We start from the raw sequence: 14,128 nt of genomic DNA on the forward strand, positions 1-14,128 counted from the left end.
TCCCTGTGTTTTGTGACTGCCATGAGGTGAGTGAATGGTTTCTCCCATCTCATATTCCTGTGGCTGTGATGTTTGGTCTCAGTGTAGGCCATAGTAGTGGGGTAGCTGACCATGTACTGAGACCTTAAGAGCCAAAGTAGATCTTTCCTCTAAAATTGCCTCTCATGTTTGTCACAGCCACGCCGAGGCTGACTGGTATTGTGTGTGCATGTGTGTATTTGCCATGTCTCAGCACCCATGGAGTTCTGTCTGGAGGTTTAGATTCTTCAGCACCATGGTGGGTGTGGCCCAGACAAGGGTCTGCCCTTCCCTTCCCTTCCCTCTTTAGCTCCTTGCCAGTGTCATGTGGCAGTTGCCCTTCTTGGTGCGTGTGAACTCAGTTCTTAAGCAATCTGAATGCTCCTCTTATGTCACAGCTCTCAAGTGTGTTCCTCATCTAGGTCCCTCCCTATTTGTGACCTTTTGAGTTTGCTTGGTTTGTGGACAAGGAAGTTGGGGTTCAGAGAGTATATGAATTCCATTCTGCCTATAGGCTGGGTCGCAGGGGCACGATTTGATCCCCGGTCTGTGAGGTCTTCTACTGTTACCATGGTTTCTTTTCAGAGTCTCCTCTCTCCCACCCTGCCTCTGCTATAAATCACTTACGACATGGTTCAAAGACACTCTTGGGTCCTGGTTGCCTGCCAGCACTGGTCCCTTAGCCTCTGAAATGGAGGCTTTAGGGGTTGACTTAGGGGTTCCTTCCTTATCTAGTTGATTTCCTGCTTCTAGATCCTGTGTAGCTCTCTGGGAAGGCTGGCTAATGGCTGACACTCCATGAGCACCTTCTCTTTCTTTTTGAGCAGGCTTCATATCTTTATCCACAGTCTTGTGGTTAGTTAGAATAGGAAGTGAAGTACTTCCTATATAATCCTGGGTCTTGCTGTGTCAAACTCATGTGTTTCCCAGTTTCATCCCCTGGTCAGGGTTGAGTCATTCTGCCAGGCCAGATATTGTCTCTTCTAGTACCCAGCCCACAGGTAGCTAGCTGCTTGCTGCAGGCCCACTAGGGACCCTGTCTTCCTGATCTCTCAGTACAGACTGGTGTGGCTTTTGGAGCTGGCGTGCTCCATGTGTGAGCTGAGACACTGGTGCTAAGGAATGGTGAGTCAGGTGACAATCTTCACACTCTGTTGGAGGATTCGAGTACATGCCTCCAAAGCATAGTCACACTTGGGAGTTCAGGTTGGAAAGACTCACTATTCTTTTTGTCTCCATGAGTCAGCCTTGTGCCCACTGTGGATTAAAAAAAGCACCCCCACTGAGCACTGGGTGTGTATCTTGCTGTGTGTGGATAACCAACTTTTTTTTTTTTTAAGATTTTATTTATTTATTATGAATACAGTCTATACAGTCTTCTGCCTGCATGCCAGCAGAGGGCACCGGATCTCATTCAAGGTGGTTGTGAGCCACCATGTGGTTGCTGGGAATTGAACTCAGGACCTTTGGAAGAACAAATGGCTCTTAATTGCTGAGCCATCTCTCCAGCCCCCCCCCCTTTTTTTTTAAAGGAAGACTAATTACAGATTCATATGTGCTTGTTAATTTTATGACCGATTCTGTCATATCTGCTTTATGTGCTGATACTTAACAAGCTGGTGACCAGCTACATGACTGTCAGCTGTCACTGTCATCTCAAGACTCATAGCCAGTTGGGGAGCTAGGAGGATACACAACTGTGAATGAGAAAGAGACTGAGTTCATGGAGATGGTACCAGTTAGAAGGCAGAAAGAGACCCAATAGTTTTCTAAGGTATTTTTCATTAAGGCATTGGTGTTCAGACAACTTGACTATAGAAGCATCTGTGTGCATGCATACTAGCTACCCCGGTGTGTGCGTGTGCGTGCGTGCGTGCGTGCGTGCGTGCGTGCGTGCGTGCGTGCGTGCGTGCGTGCGTGCGTGCGTGTGTGTGTGTGTGTGTGTGTGTGTGTGTGTGTGTGTGTGTGAAGGCGTGTAAATGGGAAGTTCAGGAGAGACCCCCGGTGTTCTTGTGTTTCTCTGTTGTGTCTACTAGGCCTCTGATAATTGTAGAGGCTCTGAACTGACACACTTCTGAGTGTGCCTGTTAGGTTGGTTCTGGGATTTTTTTCCTAATAGTATATGTGTGTGGTTTTCTGTGTAATTTTTAAAATACATAAAACAATTTATTATTGTTTATTGTGTGTGTGATGTGTGTTTACCATGGCACATGTGTGGAGGTCAGATGATAACATGTAGAAACTGCTTCTTTTTACCATGTGGATCCCAGGGAACTCACTGTGTCAGGCTTGACAGCAAGCGTTTTAGCCCAATGAGCCATCCTGCTACCTGCTCCATTTTGTTTTTCTCTTTTACTTTTCTTCTTTTGAATTTGTGATGACCCTCCTGTCTTAGGTGCCTCCTTACCCCCAAAACATTAGGATGTGCTACTGTATGCACTTTATGCTCCCCCCCAAAACAAAACAAAACAAAACACCTGGAGACAGAATCTTGGCTATGTGGCCAGGCTGCTTGGAATTCTCCTGATCCTCCTGCCTCCGCCTCTGCAGTGCTGGGATGATAACATATGCACACTCACTGTTCTGACCTCATACAGTGTCACAGACGTTAATGTTCTAAAAATGAAAACCCTTCAGGTATATCTGTGTCTCAGGTTAGGGTTTCTGTTGATGTGAAAGAGACACCATGACTACAGCAACTCTTATAAAGGAAAACATTTAATTGGGGCTGGCTTACAATTCAGAGGTTTAGTCCATTGTCATTATGGCCAGAAGCATGGTGGCATACAGGCAGAAGTGCTGGAGAAGTAGGTGAGAGTTGTACATATGGATCTGCAGGGAGCAGGAAGAGAGAGCGGCACTGGGCCTGGCGTGAACTTCTGAAACATCAGAGCTCACACTCAGTGACACACTTTCTCTAAGAAGGTCACACCTCCTAACAGTGCCACTCCCTCTGAACCTATGGGGGGCATCTTTATTTAGACTATCGAAGTCTGGCAGGGCATTACCAGTTGTAGGCATTTGTCGAAAACATCTGTTGTTGCATCTGTTGGTGTCCTGTCGTGGTCCTACCACCAGGGTTTCAGAGCATCATCAAGACTTGCCTTTGTGTCCCTCCTGCTCCTTGGGCAGGCATGTGGAGTTGGTTCAAGTGCCAACTGGGTAGATTTGGTGCCTTTGGCTGCCTGGCCACCATTTGGTGGGTTTTGTGGGTGGCACTTGTCAGAGTAGTAGGAGCACTTTGCTGTCTTTGCCTTGCTTAACAGTCTGTAAGTTGGCAACATCTTTGAGGCTGTTCTGAAATTGAAGTGGAACCTCAGAGCCACCGCTGAGGCACAGGTGGCAAGTTCAGGAGGGGGCTGTTGCCCTCAGTCTGAACTGTGCTCAGTTTTTCTAGTGAGGGGCGGACTCAGCCCTTAGCTTGTTAACCACTCCTGTTGAAGGTGTTTCCATTGACACGTTCTGTAGTGAGATATCCACTCTGCCCACATCTGTAGCACTGTAGCACCTAACAGGCGTGGTCAAATGTGAGGACATGGTGGAGGAGAGGACTAGATCTGGTGGCTTAGCCACCTCATAGCTAGGTGGCACTGGGCAAAGTTATACTTTTTCTGAGCCTTGGTGCTTTGCCTCCTAAGCTGAGGAACTCGACAGAGTTGAAGATAGATCAGTTGCTGGGGTGGGTGCCACCTAGGGGTTGATGCTGGGAGGAGCCTTGTACTGAGACACACATATCCCAGTGGCCTGGTGTCCTCCTCTCCCTATGGTTCACTGGTACTGAGGATTGGAATGAGGGTCTCATTCATGCTAGTACGGAACATCCTTAGCTATCTCCTCAGCCCCTGGTGGTCTTCCTAAGGTTTTGGTAGTAGTAAATAGTAGTAGTTCCCTGGAACTGAAGTGTAGGTGACCTTCAGGTGACAGTGGCCAGAAAAGTAGACTTAGCCTGAAGAACTTAGCTGAAGAGAGCAGTTTTTGTGTCCCAGAATCCCCCTGTTTTGTAATGTATCCATTGGTGACCTTGAATTCCTGACTCTTTCTCCCACTTGCTGGGTTAACAGGCACTGTTCCTGGTTTATATATGGAACTGGAGTTAACAGTCGTGTACAGGTTTATATATGATACTTGGTATGAAACTCAGGGCCTCTAAACCAGTTACTTTCTGTTGCTGTAAGAACCAAGGCAACTTAGAGAAGGAAGAGTTTATTTGGCTTAGAGTTCGAGGATGCTCTGTAATGGTGGAAGAGGATGGCAGTGGACGGCTGGAGCAAAAAGCGGAGAGACATTTCCATCCACAGGCAGGGAGCTCTGAGAACAAACTGGAAGGTGGGTGTGGCTGTCAAAGCCTGTCCCCGCTCCCCCCAGTGACATGTTTCCTTCAGCACGGCTCCACCTCCTAGTGTTTCATAACCCACCCAAGAGCACCACTAACTAGGAATCACATGTTCAAATGCATGTGCCTGTGGGGGACATTTTTCATTCAAACCACCACAGCCTCAATCAAGTATGCTAGGTGAGCGCTGTACCCTCTGAGTGATGGCCTCAGCTGAGACTTTTTTTTTCTCTGTACAAGAGATAAATACTGACTGCATTGGGAAAAGGGATTATGTGTCCCTACTGGCTGGGCTTTTGGAGGCAGGAGTTTTTTTTTTTGTTTGTTTGTTTTATTTTCTTTTTTTCACATTTTAATATCATTTTATTTTATTTTTGCAGATTTTCATATTTGAATTAGAAACAAGATTGTTTTACATGACAATCCCAGTTCCCTTCTCTCTCCTGTCCTCCCCTACCATCCCCCTCCCCAACTAAAACCCTACCTATCACATATCCTTTCTGCTCCCCCTGGATGGTGAGGCCTTCCATAGGGTGTCATCAGAGTCTGTTGTGACCTTTGGGATAGGGCCTAGGCCCACCCCCGTGTGTCTTGGCTCAGGGAGTATTCCTCTATTTGGAATGGTGGAGGCAGGAGTTATATTCCAGAGGACATGTGTCAGGCCACACTGCATACCTGTGCTAAGGAGCATACTCACATCCCATGGCTTAGCGTTGCCACTGTGGTATCTGGGGGTGGAACTTTCAGAGATGAGTGAATCTCTGAACTAGTTTTACAGTGGGATGGGAAATTGGGATTTAGCTTGCTTTTCTTAACCTTTTTGCCTTCTTTTTCTTTATGAGCTGGTGTCTTGCTCTTTAGCTGGGACTAGCCTCCAATTGTGGTGGTGCCCTTGCTTCCGCCTCCTGAGTACTGAGATATAGGTGTGCACTACTTCAGGCACTGTTGCTGATTTTCAAAATCAGCATTTTCCCAGGTAGTTTAGTGCCCCAAACGGCAGTTCTCCTTACAATTGGGTGTCCTCATATGAGGAGAGAGATTGAATTTTGCAAGGGTGGGACAATGGTCAGGCTGTGTTTTAAGTTAACCAGTTGCATCCCTGGCCTTGCTGTTTCTTCCTACCCCACCTCCTCACTGCCCCTTGTAGTCCCTCAAATGAGATGGAACTCAACCAGGAGCCAGTGACTTTGAGTAAATAGCAGAGTTGTGAGCATGCCCAATGGACTTCACTCCTGTGCTATAGATGCGCTGCTGTAGCAAGTCTATACTACTCAGGTGTGAGCAGAGACATCACATTCACACAACTGCTGGTGGTTTCTTCAGAACGTGGCTTCTTGTTAGCATTAAAAGATTTAGAGTTAAGGCTTTGCTTTTCCTTTGAGCTAATGAACTGTCTGCCCTGCCTGCCTTTGCCCTGTCTTCACCTTTGTAAACTTGGTAAAGGGTGGGCTCAGGACCTCTCAACTGATGGTACCTTCCTTGTTTAGCAGTGAACTCTTCCTGTGGGATGGAATTTTAATTTTGGCTACCCAGATTTGTTTCCAATAGAGAATTTTTTTCTAGTTGTCCCTCAAAGATGCAACTTCATCTTTAGTCTCCAGTGCCCTCATTCTCAGGTGTTAGATACAACCACACTGACTTTTCAGCTTCTTACAGATCCATTTTAAGAATGGTTGCATCCTAGGCCATTTTAGCTGCTTGTTCTGCCAGAAAATTTACAGTCATCTTGTGTATAATTTTAAATGTGAGAACTTGTACTGTTTAGTTTTTGCTTTCTCTTTTTCTTCCTTGATGCAAGGTTTCACTGTATAGCCCAAGCTGTCCTGGAACTCTCAATGTAGACCAGGCTGGTTTCAAACTCAACAGAGATCTGCCTCCTGAGTACTGGGATTAAAGGCACAAACCACTATGCTGGGCTTGAAACGGATTCTTAGCTAGTCTAGGCTGGACTTGGCTTCACCATGTAGCTAGTTTGTCCTTGAGCTATTGCTCCTCCTTCCTTGGCTGCCCTGGTGTGCATCACTGCACCATTATCAAACTTGGCTTCAAACATGCAGCCCCCAACCCCCTTTGTTAGACATGGCATTTCTTTAAAAGTGCTGCCATGTATTTCTACCACTCTTGGTCTTATTATAAAGTAGTTTTGAATAGTAGCAGGGCACAAGTATGTATCCTCCCTCATGTTAGCTCACTTTCACTACACTGCAGAACTCATAGTCTCCTATGAGTTTCCTGACATGTTATTTCAGGTGAGTAACAGTGCACAGGTGCCAGGCCTGTTGGATTGTTTTAAAGCAACTGTGATGTTCACTGGGATTGGGATTGGACCTTCTCAAGTGCTAACAGCCTGCAGATCGTTAGGGTTCAGTTTGGAAGACACTGTGACCTGTTTGCTCTTAAGTGATGTGACTAAGAGCTGAGCTAGCACACCCCCTCAGGAGCTGTGGGCTGAGTGAGGGCTTCTGCCTGGGGAGGACCGCCTGTTAGCCCGTAAATCAATTCCGATAAACTATGTTTAAAGACTGGAGTAGGTAATAGGGTCTGCCCCCCCTTACATCGTCACTTTCATCTTGATAAAATTGTAAGACACACAAAAATGTGTGCCTTCAGAAAGCCGTTTCCTCTGCTCGTGTGTAGCTCATGTCACCTTCTCCATTTCTCTCTGTCTGGGTTTCTTTAGATTTGATTCTCATTGCAGACTTCTTTTCTGTGGTGCCTACCATAGGTACTTCAGTTACTGAGCTGTGAGGAGCTGTAATGATGTCAGGCTAAGGTTTCCAGTGAACTTCCTGCTTGCCACCTTGGAAAAACACATCACAGCTCCCAAACAAGAGATTAGCATTTTCGCTGTAGCTCACCATAATAACAGAAATGTATTAACATCCTGCAAATTACTAGCTAAAAAGAAAGTGTGCTGTGGCCCTCACTTTCTTCAAATAGAATCAAAACTGCTAACTGCAGGATAGGCGTGGCTGTCCCTGCCTCTGTGGCCTCCCCTGGTGCTGACCTGTTAATCTCCAGCTTTGTCCAAGTTGCTCTCCTTTCCCCGCTCTCCACCCCTGAAGTTGCTGCTGTTTGTGTCAGTCAGGGTTCAGAGTAATTCCCCAGCCTGACACAGCTGTGTATATAGTCTTTAGTGATCCACTGTTTGTCCCCACTGACTCAGTTTCTATCAGAGCTTGTATTGTGCACTGTTCACTTATTTTCCTTCCTACTGAAATGGGTCCTCCAGGAGGCCTGGGAACTTTTGTCATTCTGTACCTTGTTGCCTTTTTCATTGAGTATTTAGGAAACCCTGTGGCTGGACCTCTGTAATCCCAGGACTGGGGATAGGGGACACATGGGCAGAAGAATGCCTACAAGTTTGGAACGCCCCCCCCCCCCAGAATAAAAAAAATACGCACTATGAAACAAATTAAGCCCCCCCCCCCCCCCCGGCCAGAGGAAGAAGAAACAGGCTTTATGGATGATTTTCTCTGGGCAAGGTAGAATGCTTGAGTGCTTGATCCTTCTGGCTCTGGGTAACTAATCTGTCTGTTGAATAGTCACTACTTCAAAGCCTGACGTCACCCCCAAAGGCCTGGCACTCAAGTAACCAGTTTTTCAGGTTTGTAGTAGCTTAGTAGCCACAAATTCCCAGGACACTCTGTCACCTGCCAGAGGCTTACACACCCTTGCTTTTGGGCAGGGGGCTCTGGTTGGACTCCTGACCCACATTCAGTGAGTTACTTGCCTATGATGCTAGTGGGGACACCTGGGCAGTAAATTCTAGCCTGGGAAGGGCACGGACAGGATTTGGTAGCTTTGGGGTAGCCTTTGCCCTGGTGCCTGGGGATGGGAAGCCCTTGGGGCAGTATTCATTCATAGGGTCACATGATCACCTGGAAATGGGTGGGAGCTGTCTCACTTCTGAACCTCTTCTACCTCTGGGTCGGCTTATCCCAGCAAGTCTGATTTAGCTTTTCCCCCACTCCTTTCATCAGAACTGTTGAGAGTTAACCAGGGTGTGTGTGTGTGTGTGTTTAAAGCACATTCTCAAGAAACTTCTTACCCACTCTCTTTTTACCCTTGCTGAGGAAATGAACCCCAGATTATAAAATGGGCAAAAAATTCTCCCAGGGAAGAGTAGAAGATTGAGGATAATTATTTGGGGCAGAACCAAAAAACCCCAGTGATTTTGTTCTAGGTGTTCAGGTTGATGGTAGCAATCAGCCTGCAGAAGACCTGGTCTCATTGTGGAGCAGACAACAGCTCTTAGCAGAGTTATCAAGTCAGTTCAGGTCCAAACAGTAGTCTGTGCCAGAAGCAGCAGGCCTGCTTTACATATCATAGCTAGTTTAAAAAAAAAACAATAAAAAACTTGAGGTTGGGATAGAGCTCAATTGGTAGAGTGCTTGCCTAATATGCAACTAAGGCCTGGGGTTTGTGTCCCCCCATCACCCCCACTTTAAGTCTAGGTGTGGTGGTGCAAGTCTGTGATCTCAGCACTCAGGAGATAGCTCAAAAAAAAAAAAAAAAGTGAGAAGTTTGGGAGTTAAAACAGTCCCTTGGAGAGACTGGAGAGATGGTTCAGCAGTTAAAGAGCCTGGCTGCTGTTCTAGGGTAATGAGAGCATTCAAGTTCCAGTCTTGATACTCTCTCAGGGTCTAGGCTAGGGGCTAGACAGCAGGCTGGGAGGGGTTTTCTAAAAGGAGTCTGAGGGTGAGAGGGAAATAAATTGGCTCTCACACACATTCCTCCCTCATGGCTCTCTATTCTTCAAAGATGGAGCCTCCCAAAAAAGTTCTCTTTCTAAAGCTCTCTTTAAGATTTCTTTATAAAAGTTCTTAAAAAAATTCTCTAAAGGTCATTTTAAAAAGTACCTAAAAGGTCTTCTAAAAGTTCTCCTGAGGCTTTCTTTTTCTATCCCACAAGGCTTCTTCTTTTTATACCACAGGCTCATTTAACAACTCTCTGACAATAGGGCATGCATACCTCTCAGCACTATGAGGGTAGTAGGATCTTGAGAAAAGCAGGTGCCTCTCTCCCCTGCATGTGACTTGCAAATCATTCTGGCAAACTTAAGTTTCAGTGGGGGTGTAACTTGCAATGCTGTTAACTGATTAAAGGGGGCTTCTTAGTGCTATATCAAAGGGAAAAGTAAGGCTATGTAGTGTGAGATCCCTAGGCTGCAGCTCTTACTGGTGAGAAGGAATGCCTTTCTCTGGGGCCTGTTTGAGAAAGCACCCAGTATATAGTCAATATACTAAATTCATAGTAACAAATATTCTGGAGTTGGTACCTAGAATATTAATTGCTACTTCTGTAATAAATGATAAAGGCTTCCAAAACTACAGGGCCTGGGTTTGACCCTAGCACCCCATGGCAGCTCACCAATGTCTGTAACTCTAGTTCCAGAGGAACTGACATCCTCTTCTGGCCTCCTTGGGCACTGTATATATGTGATGCACAGATACATGTGCTAGTAAAACACCCATACACATAAAATAATTCAGAACGAAATGAAACGGCAGGCTTTGGGTCTTCAGCACTCTGGACTGGGTGACTGGCTTGGCCCCACCTCACACAGTATGACTAAGAAGTTGCTCACCGGAGTTGGTGTTCTTAGAATAAGGATGGACTTGAGTATTCTAAAGTTTACTTGGCCAGGTAGTAGGCACAGGGGGTAGGAGTGGGGATTCTGCCCTGGCGACTTTTAAAACATTTGCCACATTTGACTTGGTGTTTTTGGTTAATGGAAATGCCTTCTTGTTTATAGTAGTTGAAGCAAATATAGTTAGAATGTCAAACCAGAGAGAAGTTAATTGTCAGATCAACGACAGTGACAAATGTCTTTCTTCCTTTCTAGCTACACATGGGAGGCTGTTAATTCCAGAAACGATGGAATTTATAAATTCAACATCTGTGGAAATGTGGATCTTCCCGGATGTGGGCCAACAAGTGCCGTTTGTATGTGCGACGTAAAGACAAAAACCTGTCGATCAGTGGGTAAGTAAAGTTCTGTTAAATGTAAACATATTATAAGGCTATAGCGGTGTACACAATTGTATGTTTAAAATATATATCGTTAATATAATGTCTAATTGGCATTTTCTAAAAGATTATTTTGTCCATGTGTTCGCGGGTTCAGGTGGTTCAGGTTCCCTGTTTCCGCAGCTTTGGGTTTGGGTTCTCGCTGTGCCGTTTCGGGTTCTCACTGCAGCCCTTTGGGTTTGGGGAGGGGTGGGGGCTTGCTGGCTCAGCTTCGGGTTCCTGGTTCTCTGGGCTTTGGATCTCACAGCAGTGCTTTGGGTTCAGGAGTACCGCTTGCTTGGCTTCAGATTCCCGGGGCTTCGTTTCTTGCATCAGTGTTGGGTTCATGGTCCTGCCGGCTTGGCTTTGGGTTCTGGTTCCACGGCTTCGGATTCCGGTTCCGTGACTTCGGGTTTCCGGTTCCCTGGCTTCTCTTTCGGTTCAGCGGAGCAGCTTTGGGTTCCCGGTTTCCGCAGCAGCTTTGGGTTCCCGGTTCCCGCAGCACAGTTTCAGGTTCGGATTCCTGCGTCTGCGCAGCTTCCGGTTTAGATTCCCGCGGTGCAGCTTCAGGTTCAGATTCTTGCGGTTCGAATTCCCGTGGCGCAGCTTTGGGTTCCGGGTTCCTGGTTCCCGCAGTGCAGCTTCGGGTTCGGATTCCTGCATCGGCGCAGCTTCGGGTTTAGATTCCCGCGGTGCAGCTTCGGGTTCGGATTCTCGCAGTTCGAATTCCCGTGGCGTGAATTCCTGTGGTGCAGCTTTGGGTTCCCGGTTCCCGCGGGTTCTTGAGGCATGGCTCTGTTTTGTTTGGCTCAGCTCGGCTTTGCCCAGTCTCCTCGTGCGGTGAGTTCAAGCTCGTCTTGGCTGCAGCTCAACTTGGACCCCTCACGCCAGAGCTCGGCTCTGGCACAGCATAGCTCTGAGTGGCTATTCCAGTGTGGTTCCGCAGTAAGATCGCCAATGCCATTCATACCTAAAAGATATCTGAAGCCCTATAAAACTGAATCCAGTAAGCTAAGAACAAGGAAGGCTTTAAAGATAGAAAAATTTTGAGCCCTAGATGCAGATAGAGGACACTCCAGGAAGGGGCTGAGAGATGGACCAGTAGGGGAGGAGTGTGTGCAAGTATGTCTACTTTCAGGACTTCTTTTTTTTTTTTTTTTTGTTTTTTGAGACAGGGTTTCTCTGTGTAGCTTTGGAGCCTATCCTGGCACTCGCTGTGGAGACCAGGCTGGCCTCGAACTCACAGAGATTCGCCTGCCTCTGCCTCCCGAGTGCTGGGATTAAAGGCATGTGCCACCAACGCCCAGCGAAAGACAGGACGTTTACTGTGTGTGTGTGTATACACACCAGATTAAAACCAAACTGGTCTTGAAGTGGAGAAAAGAGAAAGGTTGAATGTAGGAAAAGGGGAATCTCTTTCCATTTCCCTGATTGCTCACAGTAGTTGTAAAGGTCCTGAATAATAATGTGGTCTAGGGTGTTGGTACATAGCCATCTGGCTTATCTAAGGGGTATTGAGGCCAAATTTGACTGTAACGGCGAATAGGTTTAGGGCCCTTCAGGTCGGGTGCTAGGTGTAGAGGCTGGAGGTTTTCTAAGAGGCATCCCAAGGGGGAATGGGAGGGTATGGAAGACACAGTTTCCATGTATAAGAGAGGGGAAGGAAAGTGTCATGAGTGTCCCCAGGACTCAGGGAGGACCGAACGAAGAACACGTCATTGAGTGGTTCATCAGGGGCTTAGTCTGGCTACACCAGAGAGACTCTATGCCTGGTACCAGGGCTTTTGTGGAAGCCAGAATGTGAAGGTGAAAACCGAGCTGTAAGAGAAGTCTCATCCACAGGAAAGGGTCAGGAATGGGGTTGCAAAAGCCACAAGCGCCTAGAAGAGCTGTGGGATTACAGGTAGCTCCTGAGGGGAGATGGGAGAAGAGGGCAGGAAGGGGTGCAGTAACCCCGTTGGACCTAACGAAACTGCAGGGTTGCAGTTCTTAGACTGGAGGGATGGGTCAGGTTGAAGGGGGCCAGCCATAGCCTTAAAGACGATAGCTGGGGCTACCTCTGCCTCCAAGAGTACTGGGGGGTGCCGTGCACTCAATGGTGACTTCCTTGGACTCAGGGAAACATATACCAACCAAAGGGGAAACTTACTTACTTGCCACTAGTCGATGGGTTGCTGAGCAGTCTGTGAGCCATCTGGAAGGTTAGTTTGTTGCAGGCAGACTGGAGATGAAGGACAGGTTCCCAGTGTTGCTCAGACCACAATGAGGAGCCCAGGAACCAGGACAGCCTATGCGTGTCACGATACCAGCTGTAAGCTTGAGGCTCAGATGGAGAGGGATCCTGGCAGTTGGGAGCCAAGGTACACCACAAAGTCACTGTAAGCTTAGCAGCATATATTCCTGCTCCATGTACCAGCTCTGCTCTACCAGGGGAAGGGTTCCCCAAAGTGTTACAGTTCTGCTCCAAACTTTTCTCCTCCATCTAGATAAAAGTTGTTACTTCTCTCTGCTGGCGAAATGAAGGTGGTCACTCAAACCTCATTCAAGAGAGTTTTCAGGAGGAAAGAATCCAGGATAGTGGCTGTCTCTGCCATGGTGGAAAAGGCAGCAGCCAACTGAACCGGTACAGAGCTTATAAATAGGGCTTTTTAGAGGCAGAGTTTTTCCAAGGTGGAGATTTTCAGGGTGGAAATTGGTTGGATTTCAATCCCTGAGTTTAGACAAACTCAGAGATTGGCTGGACTTCATGCTCAGGAATTGGTTGTTTTTTTGTGCTGACTTGGTCAGGGGCAGAGTGTATTTCTTTGGCTCTGGTCTCAGGGCCAAAGTGTGTTTCTTTCACTGGCCCTTTTTAACCTTTTGGCTCTGGTCTCAGGGTCAGGGTGTGTTTATTTGGCTGGCCCTTTTTCCCTACACCTCTTGCCCTGGCCTGGAGCCTGGTAATGTTGGTGGACTTCCAAGGCTTTCCCACATCATTTGGAAGCATTTATGTAAATTGCCTGCTGAGCTGGTCAGGAAAGATTTGGGGAAAGACCAGAAAAGTTTAGGCAGAAGCTGGTGTTGGTTCAACTTGGAAAGTCTTACAGTTAATTTAGGCACATTTAAACAAGGCACAATTTGGAAAAAAAGTTTCCTGGTGCACAGTCCTGTGTGTACAACAAAGCTTAAGACATGGCTTTACTGAAACTCTTGTAAAGTGCAGATAGCATCCTCCATAAAGGTAAGGAAGCAGGCTCCAGGTAAACAATGCTGAGGATAAGGGTGTGGGCAGCTGGTGTGGCCTGGCCATAAAGATAGTGCAGAGGTCGTCAGCTATTAACTACCTAGCCTTCTGGGCCAGAAGCAGGTTATATGTCTCCATTTGAAGAGACAACCTTGCATGTTTAGCGCTCCTGGTTTGCTTAGTGCTTATCTGTGAGCAGGAGGCCCTACATGCCACTGGTGTGTTCACTGTATGTTCATCCTCTTCCTCTCCTAATAGGTGATTCACTTTTGAGAAGTTCATCCAGATCCCTTCTGGAATTCAACACCACTACGGACTGCCAGCCTTCAGATTCTCAGCATAGAACCCAGACCAGTATTACATTTCTGTGTGGGAAGACCCTGGTGAGTGGGGCCCTCTGAGCTCCTTTTTGGGAGTGTTCTTGTTAGAGACGTCGTGATCCTGGAGGAATAAACAGCCAAAATGAACATACAGACTGCAGTTCACACTCACATCACACCACCGTCCAGAGCCATCTTAAACACTGTTAGACCTGAAGTGAA

The 14,128-nt window shown here is 47.0% G+C and overlaps 1 protein-coding gene across 1 annotated transcript in view; it reads left to right on the forward strand.

The window, feature by feature from the left end:
* The window catches only part of Igf2r (insulin like growth factor 2 receptor), a 98,180-nt gene that overhangs the window by 12,866 nt on the left and 71,186 nt on the right, over positions 1–14,128 (forward strand). The window contains exons 2-3 of the mRNA XM_027401095.2: positions 10,200–10,339; positions 13,845–13,969. Coding sequence (XP_027256896.1) covers positions 10,200–10,339; positions 13,845–13,969 — 265 coding nt within the window. The remainder of the gene's footprint in view (positions 1–10,199; positions 10,340–13,844; positions 13,970–14,128) is intronic.

Source organism: Cricetulus griseus, chromosome 2, assembly GCF_003668045.3.
Source record: "Cricetulus griseus strain 17A/GY chromosome 2, alternate assembly CriGri-PICRH-1.0, whole genome shotgun sequence".
Classification (NCBI taxonomy): domain Eukaryota; kingdom Metazoa; phylum Chordata; class Mammalia; order Rodentia; family Cricetidae; genus Cricetulus; species Cricetulus griseus.